This window comes from Corvus moneduloides, chromosome 20, assembly GCF_009650955.1.
Source record: "Corvus moneduloides isolate bCorMon1 chromosome 20, bCorMon1.pri, whole genome shotgun sequence".
Taxonomy (NCBI): Eukaryota; Metazoa; Chordata; class Aves; order Passeriformes; family Corvidae; genus Corvus; species Corvus moneduloides.
This window is the reverse complement of record NC_045495.1, coordinates 2,536,661-2,551,992: the sequence shown is the minus strand read 5'-3', so window position 1 is coordinate 2,551,992 and position 15,332 is coordinate 2,536,661. Positions and strand designations below refer to the sequence as shown.

Here is a 15,332-nt window from a genome sequence, read left to right as displayed (position 1 = left end):
GGAGGCTGTGATTCTGATAGGTGTTGGGCTGTGATAACAGCTCGTCCAGCAGCTCTGGCTTCCTGTCTGTTGCTGTGGTGGGGTTTTTTTCCTCCTTGTGTAAGGTTATATTGAAAAAAAAAAAAAAGTCCAGGTCATTGTACATTTAAATTTTAAAAGGTCAGTCCCAAATGTTCATAATTGATGCCGGTGTGGCACATGAGCAGATGACAGGGAAGTCAGAATGAAATAGTTTTGAGTGTTCACTGTTTAATGATGTGAGTCCTAAACAAATAAATTTATTAAACTAACCTCTATTATATGATATCTCTTAAAAGTTTTGCTGTGGGAGCCTCAGCTGTTTGCGTTGTGCAGTCACGTGCTGCGAGGTAACAACCGTGACCTGCTCTTCCCTCCCTCCCCTGCTGCTCCCCAGTCTAAAACCAGCACTGAGGAAAGTGAGACACTCGTGGATGGGCTGAAATTTGATCTCTTAGAACAAGTCACACGGTTACCCTGCCTGGGGAAACTCTCTGAGGTTTTCACGTCTGCTGGTTCCACTCCTGGTTGTAGATGGGGCAGGGATGGAGCAGCTCCCTGAAGGGAGGGGGGCAGTGTGTGCTGGGGTCTTGTTTCCCATTTTTAAGTAGGTGATTTCAGTTTTCCAGATGAATAAAAGACTAAAGAGAGGATTTTGCTAATGGTCTTTGCAACTAAGCAAAAAAAAAAAAATCGTCTCTGTCACAGCCTGTTTTGGTCACTTGGAGACTACAGACGCTCAGTAATGTGGTTTAAATGACTACACATTAAATTAAAATTTGACAAATAGGAATGTCATTCTCTTTTCTCCTTTCCAACCAACTGTGTTGGTATTGCCACTTTCAAGAATACGGTTGTGTATGGTTTATTCCAAAATCCCCTCAAAAATGTGAGATGGAGACTGTGATCTGCTTCATCCCACAGTCTGTCTGCCTGTGCTGGTTGCACTTCCTTTGGGTGAGACTGTTCCTCTTACTCATTAGTGCATTAGTGGGGTATACCTGGAATAAATATGATTAGGAAACCTGTCAGATTAAATACTAGTTTAGATACAATTTAAGTAGATCAAATATGACACTCCTAATGAAGCACAAGTACCAAGTGTTTATGTGAGGGGCATCTCTTGAAGTTTTTTGTAATAATTACAACTTGCTAAACTTTAACACAATTGAAATAGCAGTAAGCAAACAATTGAGTAATCCTGAATTTGTGGGTGGATCTGGTAGACAACTGAAAGTCTAGAATGCTAAAAGCTGCTATATTACTTTCATGGTTGCTTTTTTTCCCCCCCTTGTAATTGGGAAATAATGTAGCCAGTTGCAGTGGGTGGCAAAGCAGAACTTGTGTCTGGTAAGTTCACTTAAAAATTGTGAAAAAGCACCAGAGAAAAACACCACAGACCCAAAACAAAAAACACAAAAAAACACCCCACAAGCCACTTGGAAATTCATAAGTGATAAGGTTATCATAACTTGCTGTACAGGTTTCAGGGTAATTCTGTTTAGCACAAGTCTGGGTTCAGGATTTTAGAAGGCCAGGGCACCATTCTCTTTTTTTTTTTTTTTTTTTCCATGGAAATACTATTTGAGCTATGTAAATAACATGTTATGTAAATAATAAGTATATAACTTCATGGGAAATGACTGCTGCAAAATATTCTAGATGTCAGTTTGGTTTTATTTGACACCTCTGTACATGTAGCTATCTTGTTTTGAAGGTGTGCTTATCATGGTTCTGTAGAGAGGTTTTTTTTTCCCCTCTTTACCTCATCTTGCCATGAGGAAGAGGTGGAAGTGTGGGTGTGATTCCTGAGTGTGGTGCAAGCCTGGTGGCAACCCTGCAGTCTGGAATTGGGATGGCCATGGCTGCACTGTGTGTTTGGGGGGTATTTTTTTAGTTTGGGCCCTGGAAATGGTCCTGCTGTGCCATCAGAAATATCTGTGTTGCCATTGAACAGCGTGGACGGGATCAGCTCTTGCCTGGCTGGTCTTCACTGCCCTTAAGACAAAGGGAATGTTGCTTTTGGTCTTTTTCAACCCACATTTCTGCCTCATCCCCATTTACATCCCTTTTTCCCAGTTCCCATGGTCGTCTTTCCACAGGAACAGAAAATTTTACTTCTTGATCCCCTGGGATGCTGCTGGGAATTATTATTAAGGAATAGAATAAGATTTCTGGGTGCTAAAGCTCAACAATTCCTTCATACTTGAGAGAGTTAACTACCAAAACAAGGTTCATCCACAGGTTTTGGGTGTATTTCTGTCTATTTAGTCTGAAACCAAGTGGCTCTTCCCTGATAGTGCTGGAATATTTTCTTTTAAGGCTGCTCAAGTCTTTGCAGTGTAAATTTCCTCCCTATGTTAATCTTTAAATCAAACAATGTCAACATTTTTTTACAGCAGCTCTAATGAGGCTGTTCTGGCATCATGTCCCGGCAGGAGAGCAGGTGATGTTTTTCCTTTTGCTGTAGACAGCTGGAATTGAGAGCTGCTGTAAGTAGGACAGTGCAGGATAAACAGCAGGAGCTGAGAGCATTGATCACATGATTGTCTCTTTGGAATATTGGGTTGCTAGAGAGACTACAAGCAGACAAATTTAGCACTTTACATCACAAAGCAGTTTTCTCTTATTTAGCTTAAATTACACTGGTAGTTGGTTCATCAGGAAAAAGGAAAAAAATGATATGGCTCTTGGTTTTTAGTTTTCAACCATAAATCTGCTCTTTTTGTTCACTAAACAATAAAATAATACAAAAGCCATACAGATACTTCAGATTTTGTTAGATGACAATTTTATAATGCATTTCCATTTTGAACTTTGAAAAAATCTGGCTTAACAAGATGTTTGTAAATGTTTCAGAATGGGAAAGAGCAATACAGGGAAAGCTGTTCCCCTGACTTTGGGACACAGGGATGTTCAGCTATTATCCTGTTCCCAAATATGTTCTGGTTCCTTATTCTTTATAGCACATGTATCTTTCCCTGTGAAAGCTCAAGCTCAGATAATTGAGATTTGCAGCCTCAAATTAAAGGATGCTAAAATACAAGGTGACAGGTTTATTAGCCTCATTTAAGTTCTGAAATACAGGAACGTGAACAAACTCTTTTTGTAGTATTGTTTGTAGTTGTATCTAGAAAAATTTATACCTTTGTCTGTATATATAACCTTCTTGCTGCCCTCTGAAAAAAATCAGTTTGCTTCCTTTTAAAATATCATGCTGGAGTTTTAGTGTGTATAAAAGTAAAATTGTTTCTATTGGGATGAAGCCAAGCCCATTAATAATGAAGTTAATATAAGTTTAGAAGTCTAAGGCAGCTGTGGCTTATTCTGGAATACAGGTTGCTTGCTACATTTATATTTGTTTTAGTGCACATAACTCAGTTATGGAATAAATAAATATTTTTAACTCAGGTCTAAGTCAAATCAAAACATCCTCAGCCACGAAGAATGCTTTGGAGAGCCTTTTGACAGGAGTCATTAATGATGTGCTTTGAACTGGAAGGGTTTTTTCTACTTTGCTATTAGCTATGTTTTTCTGCTTTGTGTTATCATCAAAATCAGCTTTCTGCTGTATTTCCCTTCCTGGCCATGGGGAATTACTCAGGGATGCTTGGAAGAACATCTCTGCTCCATGGCTTTGTCCAGAGTGAGAGAAGCAGCTGGAATTTCAGCTCTGGATGCTTCATTTATGATACGGAATGTGCAGCTCTCTAGCTGCTGTAGCGTTGCATTTGCTGAGGTTCTTTGCACTGGTTTTAGTGTTTCACTTATTTCCTATTTTGCTGATCACAGCACAAGCACACTGAATTTCCTGCTCCTTTGTAGTCAGAATTAAGACTTGGGGGGGGTTGGCAATTCAGAATTGTGGATGGTGAGTGAGAATTGAAGATGCCCCATTTGAAATGGGATGGGATTTTGGAGCAGCAGAGGAGGGAAGGAGGTGGAGAAGAGGCTTTTCCTCAGTACCTGCGACGTTCCAGCCGCACCTGGAAGTGCGGATAGTCCCAAAGAACTGTTCTGTTGTATCCCAGCTTGGTTAAAGGGCAAAGAAAACAAAAAACAAAAGAAGGGTCTTAGGCCTTTGGGGGGGGGGGGGTGTCACCTTAAACCTATTCACATTTTTATTTCTGTTTAATTATAAGACTGTGTTTTCCAGCCCAAGAATTTACTATAGAAGGGAAGTGTCACATTTTCAAAAGGAGGTTCTTTAATGCTTTGAGTTTATTTAAGTGGCACCCAGAACTTGTCTGTGGTGAAGGACAACTCTTGGGGTGACTTGAGAGTTGGGAACTCTCAGGTCTGTGGCTGCTGCTGGCAATTATTGTCAGCCAGTCCTGGTGTTGATTCTTGGGGAAAATGCCCCAAGGATTCTGGGCACTGGGCAAGATGTACCAATTTTTGGCAATCATTTTATAACAGAATGAAATAATGGTGCAAACTAATTAATTACATAGAGCCTTACCTCAGCTGATGTGTTTGTGCTCCTAAACAAACTGTGTGTTCTGCTCCACTGGAAGGGAAATGGTGGGATCAGAACTGGGACAAGCATTAGTCCTGGGACAGAAATTCCAGTCTGCACTGTCTGTTTCCCTCGTGTAGGGAGTGGCAGTGAGTGTGTGTAGTTTATAAGGATTCAGTAAATATTTTGGTTGGGTTAGCAGTGCTTTGGCAGTGTAAGGTGCTCCCACTTCAACTCAGAAGTAATTCACAAAGACAGTCTAGGAAAACAGGAGATAGTAATTACATAAAACAAACATTTTCTCTTTCAGATGAAACATTTGGATGCCTTTTTTTTTTTTTTTTTTAATTTACTATCAAAATGTGCTTTTAGTTGGAGCCTTCCTTGTGCTGGTGCTGTTGGTGTCGAGGGGAGGTTATTTGAGTGTGGATTAGTGGGGTCCTAATGCAGCCGATGTTTGGGAAGCACTTTAAAGATCTAAAGCTCTACAGAAGTCCTAATGTGGAGACAAAACCAGACCTAATTACCTTTTTATCAAGAAGATATTTTCAGATTTGCTAATGGAAACCTCCTGTAGATGTGGATTTTAGTGTGGTTTCCCCTCCTACCCTTCAGTTATTCTTAAAAAGGTAGAAGGAGAAATTGTATTGAATTTGTCCACAGCAGCCTCTGGTTTTTTCCCCCCATTAAATCATAATCCTTTGTCTCTGAAACTAAAACATCTTTGTTTTGTATGATTAGAGGGAAGAGGGAGCATGGGGGAATCAAATGGTTTTACACAAATGTATTTTAATGGAGTGTAGGTGAGGATTGAAGGTTGCTTCAAATAGTGTTATTCCCAAGGAGTCTCTTTCTTATTTTATCTTTTATTTGTTTTTAAAGTTGCTTTCAGGATTGGACCTCAATCTAACTGAATTCTGGTGTGTTCAGATCAAAAATCATAAAGAATGCTTTTTCTGATGGCACTTCATATCTATTCAGAGATCAGTTGGAAACTGGATTATTGATACTTAAATTCTGTGATGGGGACTTGAATGAAATTAATTAGAAATGTTAATGGAGCAACTTGATGTTTGGGGTCAGACAAGAAAAAGAGGTTTTTTTGAGAGTTAGGATTTTGTTTTCAGAATTTTCTGAATAAAAGTATGTGCAACAGTACATGATGGTAGTGGTAAAAGTACTAAAAAGGGGGTTATCTATGCTGACTTTACCATCAGCTATGTTTTTTTTTTCTATATCTGACCTTAAGGACGTCACTGATTCTCTCTTTAGGCAGAATAAAATTTCGAAGTGTTGAGGTGTAGGGATTTTTTTAATATTTCAGACGTGAGATGCTCTGCACAAATTACCAGTGATCTTCTGAGCTACCTAAAATAGTCTGCAAATAAAAATAGGATGAACTCTCCGTTAGCAGGCAGGAAACCACCAGCCTGATTCTGTTACTGTGTCCTTGACTGACTTGTAAAGATAATTTGCCTATTTACCCCAAAGTGATATGAGGTGGGTTTTTTGCTTGATGAGGATTTTTGGCTGTGAGGTGAGTTATTGAGGAGATTAGAGGCGGACTTAGGGAAATAGTAGAAATATATATATACACACACACCTTTTTTTTTTAGTAGATTATGGTAAGGTTTGGAATATTCCTCCTAAGCTGAGGTTGTACACTGGCAGCCAGGCTCTAGAAACTTAAAGAATTGGAGGATGTTCAAATGTATTAACTAAAAAAAAAAAACAATAATAAAAAGCATGCATGTTTCTAGAGTTTTTTGCTAACTCCATAAAATAATGTGTGTAGGGGCATCCAGTACCATAAAGCTCTGGTTCTTTGTGTTCCTTCCTCCTTTTCTCCACTCCCTCCAAAGAGCTTCCCTGTGGTTTTGATTTTTGTTTTAATTAGGATTCTTTATTTGTATTTCTTGTGATTATTTCCACATGCATTGATATTTCTTAGGTTCTGTAACCTAAAAGAAATTAAATGTGAAGAAGCAGTTTCTGAGCACGACTGGCTCAGAAGAAACAAACTGTGTTTGAGTCCATGAAGTGTTAAGTTTGCATTTCAGGTTAACCTTTAGTTTAAAGCAAACTCCTGCTTCCAGGGGATACTTTTTGTCCCTGGTGGGATGTTTCCCTTATCCTGAGTTTCCCTGTTTCTACTGTGTATTTGTCCTGTGAAACATATTATTCTACTGGCCATAAAGCGACTTTGCTGCACCTCTGAAAGAAACCCCCACGGTGCTGTGCATCATTCTGCTGTTTAACACTTAAATTTATAACCAGGATTAGTGGAAGTGAGGTGATACTTGGGTTTTCCAGGATGGATTGTAGCAGTGGATCCTCTCTCCATGCCATGGATCCAGGGCTGGGAACAACGCAGGTGCCAGCACTGGGTGCTCTCTCACTGGATTATGTTGCTGGAAACCTCTCCCCTGCTGAGCTGGGGGAGAAAAGAGATCTGATTTGGGTGGGTTTTTTTGTTTGTATTTTTGGATTTGGCTTTCGAATGGTGACCTTGAGTTTTCCTTGCTCCTCCTTAGGACTGGTTTTGCAGTGTGATGAATTGAAATGCTTCTGTTATCATGCTGATGCCTCCCTTTGTCTTGGTTTATCTGAATTCCATCAGATTATGCTGTGATTGTCTGCCCTTTATCTGGCTAACAATGGGGTGTTTACAAGAGGTGAAGCTTAATTGCATTTAAAGTGTATATAGGGAATATGTGCTTTTATTTTTAAATTTTATCTTGCTGATACTGAGCTTCTGAATTGTGTCTGTCACTGGGAACCAAGACACTGCCAACTCCTTCACCTCAAAACATCCAATATGGTTTGGAAAATAAAATTCAGTTTGGAAATCAGTCTTCCACTATTTGCATAAGGATTAAAGTTTAATCAGATTTCCATACAGGAATTTAGTGGTGTGTCCTGGCCACATGACTTCTCTTCAACTTGAAATCATCAACAAGATGCTCAGCTCCATCCTCACTGCGTTTTGGAAACTTAATTTTCCTGAGATTCCTGAGCAGTGTGGGATTTCAGCTGTTATGGAGCAGTTGATAATTCACTCTGCTTGGTTTTGCCTTCCTTTCCTCCTGCCCTTTAATTAAAGTTGGTGAAATATATTTCACATAAACCACGGAACTGATGTGGATGCAACATAAAATGTTTTGCTGGTTGTCCTTGCAGGGGCCAGCTGTATTTTTGTAACAACAGCAGGGAGCAGGGCCCCCAAAATTGGGAATTCTGTGCAGCGTGATCTTGGGGAGCTGAAGGTTTCATGTAGGTGCTCACCAATAACTGTGCCCAGCACTGGCAAACAGCATTTAGCCCAGGTGTAGGAAGGAGAAATGTTTATGGTTGGAGATTTTGTTGCTGTTCAAGCCTTTTAGGTTTTTTTCCCTAAAACTCTGGACCATGAGAGACGCTGTCAGTGAAGCATCTGCTATTAAACATTGACACTTGCCTTAATGACTTTAATTAAGAATGTCTTGAGCCTTGGTTTTTTTTAATTGATTGTATCTTCCCTTTTGTGTGTAGGTATGGGATTTCATTTTTAGTTACTTGATTGGCTTCAAGACCATGAAGATAAGATTCAATTTAAAGAACAAAACAAAAGCACTTCTCAAAGCTGTTGCCATTCTTCTTGCTCTTAAATTTAAGTGACTTGTTGGCTGTTATTAAATTCTGCTTAGTGGAGCTGTTACAGGAGAACCTAGACATGACCTCACTAAAAGTAAAATACATTCAGAAATATTTCTAGAGATTTTAAATAAATGCATAAGGTATAAAAATATTAAGTTACAGGTTTTTGTCTCATAAAAGATTGTGTTTTAAATTTCCTCATGACAGCAAAATATAATGTGTCAGGCTGAAGAAATGGAAAACTTAGTGCCTGTTGTTTTCTAACTGATTTTTCTTTGGGTTTGACTCTAATGCTGGAATGCCTTGTAAAGGGAACACATATTTAGCATTTTCTTGCTATTTAGGTATAAGAGTGTTTCAGTTACTTCCATTAATGAATATATTGTGAGGAAATGCCTTCAAACTGCTGAAAAAGAGACCAACTTATTTGAAATTCTGTACTTCAGACTTACTTTCTGCCGTTGCCTTTGCAGTGAGCACTTGTCCTGCTCGTTCACCTTCTTCCTGCACGGGGACAGCAATGTGTGCACCAGCGTGGAGATCAGCCAGCACCAGCCCGTGTACCTGCTCAGTGAGGAGCACCTCACCCTGGCCCAGCAGTCCAACAGCCCCTTCCAAGGTGGGATTGCTGCCAGTGCTGGCTGTTACACCTGGATTCATCCTCTGGGTGCTCACTGAGGGCTTGGGGCAGGCTGGCAGTGGGGGCAGAGCATGTCCTGCTGTCCCCAGCTGTGCCCTGTCCTCACACAGTCAGGCTGCTGTGTCCTGGCCCTTCTGCAGGTGGAGCATTTGCATACTCATCTCTTGGCATGTAATTGAATCATTTGTCCTCATGACACGGTTTCCAAGTACTGTCCTAATGGTGACTTAAGTATTTTGCCGTTTCAACCCTATAACCCCCACATACCTTCACCAACCCTCTGTGAGAAACCCATTTCTGACTCAGTGTATTTAACCTATTCACACCCCCTTCCCTTTTTACTTGGCTCTTCCTTGCCTGTAAATCCCTGTGGTTCCCCCAGCAGATGCAGGTTGTGCTCTGGAAGACAGAGGAGTGCTGGGGCCTGAGTCTGGTCAGTGGGGCTGTGTGATCCCTCCCTGTGTCAGACCCTTGTGCTGCTGCAGAAATCAAAATCACCTCTCCTGCATGACCACACACCTTTAGCAATGCTCAGTGTCCAAACTTGCTTTTTTTTCTGAATGCAATTTACCAGCAGCTGTGCTTCCCTACTATGGACAAGACTAAACATGAAACAGATGATTCCCTGTGTATTCCCTGTTGTTGTAACAAGCTGAATGAAAGGATGAGGAAACACCTTAACTCTGCCAGGATTTGGAAGTGTTTCTTTATCCCACCTGTATCTGAGACTCCTTGCAAGCCAAGATGAAAACTTGCCTGTTGCTTGTTTGAATTGATTAATTTGTAGTTGTTATTGTGGTTCCTCAATTCTTACAGTACATATAAATTTAACAATGTGAGCCTATTGCCAAAAACTCACGTAGTGTAAATCATGATTAGGCTGCATTTTGACTTACCCATGGTAAGTTGTTCATTTGGCGTGGCTGAAATAAGAGTGCTGCTATTTCAGGGGGGAAGAGGGAATTTGGGGTGGATATCATCTCCAATGGATTTTTATTTCTGTTTTAGTTATCCTGAGCCCCTTTGGGTTGAATGGCACACTCACAGGGCAGTCCTTCAAGCTTTCTGATTCATCCACAAAAAAGCTGATTGGGGAGTGGAAGCAATTCTACCCCGTCACATCCAACTTGAAGGAGGGATCTGAGGAAAAACAAGAAGAAATGGATTGGGAGGATGATTCTTTAGCTGCTGTTGAAGTTCTTGTTGGTGAGCTTGATTACCTTTTAATTACTGAAATAAACTGGCTGATTAAGTCTGCAAAATTCTGAATGCAGAAGTGACCCCATTTGATTCCTTTTGCAACAATGGTTGTTGGGTTTTGTTTTCCTGTTTGGTGCTGGGGACTATCTACGATGAGTTGCTGCTCAAAATAGATTTTGCAGACCCAGTAGTAGGAGGTCTTATTCTTATGTGCCCTGAGAGGCAAAATTTTTTAAAAAATAAATAATAAAGAGAATAAAAAACCATCCTGGATGATCACTGTTGACATCTGAGCTGCATCAAAATCAAGTTGTGCTGTTTCAGAGTCTGTGCAAATTCAAACAGAGCACTTGCCTTTTAGTGATGTCTTTAAAACCACAGTCCTGGAGAACCTGATGTACTCAGGCACTGCCTTTATTTGCCATTTTTCCCAAAATCCCAGCCCCTGGATGCAGTAGTTTGCCCTGCTGTGGGCTTGTGACCTTTGATTTGCCAGCTAATGCAATCCCTTCTCTGTGAGGAGCTCGGAATGCAATGAAGGCTGGAGACCCTCGTGCTGACGGGGATGTTGGCAGTGTTACATGATACTAAAAAGGATTTTTTCAGCCTTTATAAAACAAAATGATAGAAGCAGGCAGCAGCGTGTGGATGTCTCTGCCTGTGTATGCAAAGCCCAAATCTTCTGTATAAAGCAAATCAAGTAATGATGAAGGTGACAACAGAGGTCTTTTGTCCAAGGAGATGCTTCAGTAGGTAGAAGAGGGTCTGTAAGCTTAGGAGTGAGTGCTAAAATGATCCATTTGATGACTTTGAGTGTCAGCCTTGGTAAGTAACTGGGAAATGCCCTCTCTTGGCAGCTGGTGTGAGGATGGTGTACCCTGCGTGCTTTGTGCTGGTCCCTCAGACAGACATCCCTGCTCCCAGCTCCGTGGGGGCTCCCCACTGCTCCACCGCTTGCCTGGGGGTCCACCAAGTGCCTGCTTCCACCAGAGACCCTGCCATGTCCTCGGTCACACTGACTCCACCCACGTCCCCGGAGGAAGTTCAAACAGGTGGGAAGGAATTGGCTCCTGCATGAGGGAATCATTTCCATGGCATCTCCTTCAAACCCAGCAGTGCTTGCAGGGGATTCAGGTGCTCAGTGTGCAGCTGGCTTGGTAGGAAAAATCACATTTCTTTAGTCCTAAGTTTGTTGTAGTAAAACCAATGTTGCCAGTTGTGAGCAAAATAAACTCTTCTGTAAGCTACTGAAATTAGAACAGCTGTTGTAGCTTGGGTTGTTACCAGTCCTTTAGATTGCTCTGAGGAAGTTTTGGGGGCTTTTTCCCGTGTGTCTGTCTGTGTTCTGACACAGCTTCATAACCCCCGTTGTGCCCTTGGTCGTTAGTGAGAAGGTGATGCTTTCTCACAGTCCAGGAAGATTGGCTGTAGTTAAGTTTCCAGCAAGGCTGTGTGCCCTCTGCCCTGGGTGTGAGCAGTGGTTATGGGGCGCTGATTTAGGTCACAGCAGGTGAGACTCACAGATAGTTTCAGGTGACTTACGTAAGTTTTATTGTGCAGAAGAGGTTTTGTTTCTTTTCTGCTTCCATGATCTTCTGTTACCCAAGCTTGACCCTTTTTTTTAATCATAATGTTGGCTTTGCTCAAGTTATTTTCCATTTCAGGTGACTTTCATCAAAGATAAAGAATAGCCAGTCCACTTACAACATGAATATATATATGGTGCTTTTTAAAATCTCCTGTAATAATTTCCTACTAGTCCTAAATTTTCTGTGTGTTTTTATTTCCTAACATTGAGTCAAGAAGATACTTTTCTTCCTATCATGCTCCTGTGGTGATTGATTTGGAATAATAGACACTGCATTGTCTCACAGCCTAAATCTGTTTCCTCTGGTGCTGCTTTTCAGTTGATGCTCAATCTGCCCAGAAATGGGTGAAGTTTTCCTCGGTTTCAGACGGATTTATCTCGGACAGTACCAGCCATCACGGTGGCAAAATCCCCAGAAAATTGGCCAACCAAGTGGTGGACAGAGTCTGGCAAGAGTGCAACATGAACAGAGCACAGAACAAGTACGTACTCATCCTCTGAAGCCAAAAATACCAATATTTTGTGAGTTCCTTGTAGCAATTAGTTCTGTTAAAGGTGCTGCTGGTGGAATGTGCTTTACTCTTCTAATAAACCATTTTTAAAGAAGTTTATTTTTTCCTAACTATTTAGGAATGATTTACTTAGTTCTCAGTTTAATATGTCAGGAAAAGGCTATTTATCATTTCTTTGCTGATTCCCATGTCACCAAACTGCTCTTGAGCTTTGCCAGAAGATAAGAGAAGAACATATGTTGCTCCCAAATAACTCTCCTGGTATTGAATCCTAGGAGGAAGTATTCTGCTACATCAAATGGCTTGTGTGAGGAGGAGACAGCTGACAAGGTGGCATCCTGGGATTTTGTTGAAGCCACGCAGAGGACAAATTGCAATTGTTCAAGGTACAGCACTTGGCAGAGGCGCAGCCTCCGATGTTCACCGGGGCTGAAGTGCTCAGGAGAGGCTCCTGATCGCTCCTGCAGGGGTAATTAAGCAGTAGCTGCTCGTAGGAAAGCTGTAACAAAATTTGTATCTCCTCTCCTAAATGTCATTGGAGGTCTTCAAAGTCTGCCCAAGAAGTTACAGCAGAGGTTGGAGTCAAGTGAATCAGCTGAGGGGACCTGCTGCCAGTGCAGGGACGATTCCCGAGTCCTGGGCTGGAATTCTCTATGGATATGGGCAGCTTTCTCAGGGAATGGGAAGCGAATGCTATTTATTTAGGATTTAAGCACCTCTTCTAGAGGGCTGTGGCATTAGCCTTGAAAGGACAAAGCTGTTAATCATGAGCTGGATAAATAGGAATAAAACCCCCGAACCTGCTGTCTAGGAAGGGTGGCATTCCATGGGTGGCTGTGTGGAAAACTACTTCTCTGGGAGTGGATGCCAGTGTATGTTTTTTATATTAGCTGGGGGAAAAAGGGATCAAAACAAAGGGCAAAAGTCTGAGATTAAATAAAAATATATAATACAGCCTTTTTTGAGGCTGCAGTGCCACAGACTGTTAATACAGGTATTTAAAATAAATGGAAACATTAATTTCATTGAATTCTCAATTTTTGTACTTATGGTAGAAAATTAATCTTGAGGTGACTGAAGTGTTGCAAAAGGTTTAAACACTTTCTCTGATTTAAATGTTACACTGATTACCTTGCAGTGAATATTGATATCTTAGAAAAAAATTAATGTCTGGAGGATGTAGCATTTTGAGAGAAATGCATTTTTTAAACTCACTTATTGAAATGGTTGGTTAAAGTTCTGTGGAAATACTTGTGTCCTGAGAAGAGCTGGGATGTGGAGGAGGATTAAATGTTCTTTTCAAGGAGAATTTAGCTATGATAGCACTAGTTAAGAGAAAACTAATCAATTAACTATGTGAGGTGTGTATTAGAGATATGCAATTGCCTAAAGAGAAATTGCAAAGACCTAAACTCCCCTATTATTCCATGTGTTTTGAATTCTAAGTGGAGAAAAACATTTGGATGTGTGAGAGAGTTTGAAGTAAAAATAGATTTTGATACCTCTTACCTTTTATCCCTGCCTAATCCTGTTTTTTCAATACAAGTGCTGCTTAACTTTGCTAATGGAAGAGTGGCAAAGAGTTCCCAGGCACTGAGGATGTACATGCAGTTCAATGGCTTAATCATAAACATTTCATTCTACACTTCAGTATTTCATGTGCCTCATTCTGTCAGATGATCCTGAAAGTTGGCATCTTGAACTTCCAGATGAAATGTTCTAGCTCAAGTGCATTTTCACTGAAAAAACCCAACTGTATTAATGCAGTTGAGACACTGAGTTTTTCATATTCCCACACTTGCTAAACTTGTAGGTAAGCAGCTACAAAAGCCTTGAAATAGCTTGGAAAGAGCTTTTGTAGAACTTAGTGTGGCTTCTTAGTTCTTGATGTTAATTTTCCAGTCAACCCTCTGAGGCTTGGGCAGGTCTCTTGGTTCATGTCAGTGTTTGAATTCCAGAAGCCATTCACTAATTCTTACGTTGTTCTACTGCTTCATCAGTGCTGGCACAAGTTAAAAGTGACAAGGTATTCATGTGACAATCTATTTCTGCTAAAGCAGTTATAAAGCACTGTCTTAATTCTGAGGATAATTTGTGTGTTTGGCTCATAGAACAGATGTAACAATTTTTAAAAATCTTACAATGCTACTCAAGTCACTCAAATTCTGGTCAGAAAGAAGAGGCAGCTTCACTTCGAAATGGTTTCAGTTCCAGACGTCTCTAATGGGCTGTTTAATGGCCTAGAAGCAGGTTCTTATCTAGTGAAAAAGAACACCACAGACATATTTGAAAGATTAATGTGGAGTCTTTTCCCCTGTATTAATTCTGCAGGCACAAAAATCTCAAACCAAGAAATTCAGGTCAACAGGGGCAGGCCCCACCTGTGGGCCCCCAGCAGCCGGCGGCTCCGAAGCACAAGACAAATGAGAAGCAAGACAAAGGGGATAAGCCACAGAAACGCCCTTTGACTCCTTTTCATCATCGTGTATCTATCAGTGATGATGTTGCCATGGAGGCAGATTCAGCGAGTCAGAGGCTTGTGATGACTGCACCAGACAGCCAAGTGAGGTTTGCCAATATCCGAACTAACGATGTAGCAAAGCCCCCCCAGCTGCACGGGGCCGAGCTGGCAAACTCGCCACAGCCGCCGCCGCTCAGCCCCCACCCCTGCGACGGCGCCGACGAGGGGGTGCCCAAAGCTCCCTCCACGCCCCAGAGTCAACACTTCTACCAGATGCCAACGCCAGACCCCTTGGTTCCCACAAAAGCAATGGAAGACAGGCTCGATGGCTTGTCCCAGCCTTTTCCAGCTGCGTTCCCCGAAGTTATAGAGCCCACCATGTATGTCGGCACTGCCGTGAATTTGGAGGAGGACGAAGCTGACACGACTTGGAAGTATTATAAAGTTCCAAAGAAAAAGGATGTGGAGTTCTTACCACCCCAGCTTCCAAATGATAAGTTGAGAGATGATCCAGTAATACCCGCTGGACAGGAAAATGTAACATCAGTTACAGAGTAAGTGGTGCTTGGTACTGGAGTAACACAAGAAGTGAGGGAACAGGAAGGCCAGAGGCAGGAGTTTCTCTGTATAAGGAGCAGTAATGCTGAGGGTGTGAGCACAACTCTGGGTACAAGAAGTTAGTTCTTGTGAAATTGGAGCACAAAGCACAGTCAGATCTGCAGCAAGACTTTCCAGTTTTTTCTCATTTTAGCTCTGATTTAGCTGACAGCAATAATATTTATTTTTATACTATAAAATTAATCTGTAGCCAAATGATG

The 15,332-nt window shown here is 41.3% G+C and overlaps 1 protein-coding gene across 1 annotated transcript in view; it reads left to right on the top strand.

The window, feature by feature from the left end:
* Positions 1–15,332, top strand: part of MED13 (mediator complex subunit 13) — a 54,331-nt gene that overhangs the window by 16,234 nt on the left and 22,765 nt on the right. The window contains exons 4-9 of the mRNA XM_032129654.1: positions 8,587–8,732; positions 9,762–9,959; positions 10,811–11,005; positions 11,861–12,023; positions 12,329–12,439; positions 14,385–15,068. Of these exons, the coding sequence (XP_031985545.1) occupies positions 8,587–8,732; positions 9,762–9,959; positions 10,811–11,005; positions 11,861–12,023; positions 12,329–12,439; positions 14,385–15,068 (1,497 nt within the window). The remainder of the gene's footprint in view (positions 1–8,586; positions 8,733–9,761; positions 9,960–10,810; positions 11,006–11,860; positions 12,024–12,328; positions 12,440–14,384; positions 15,069–15,332) is intronic.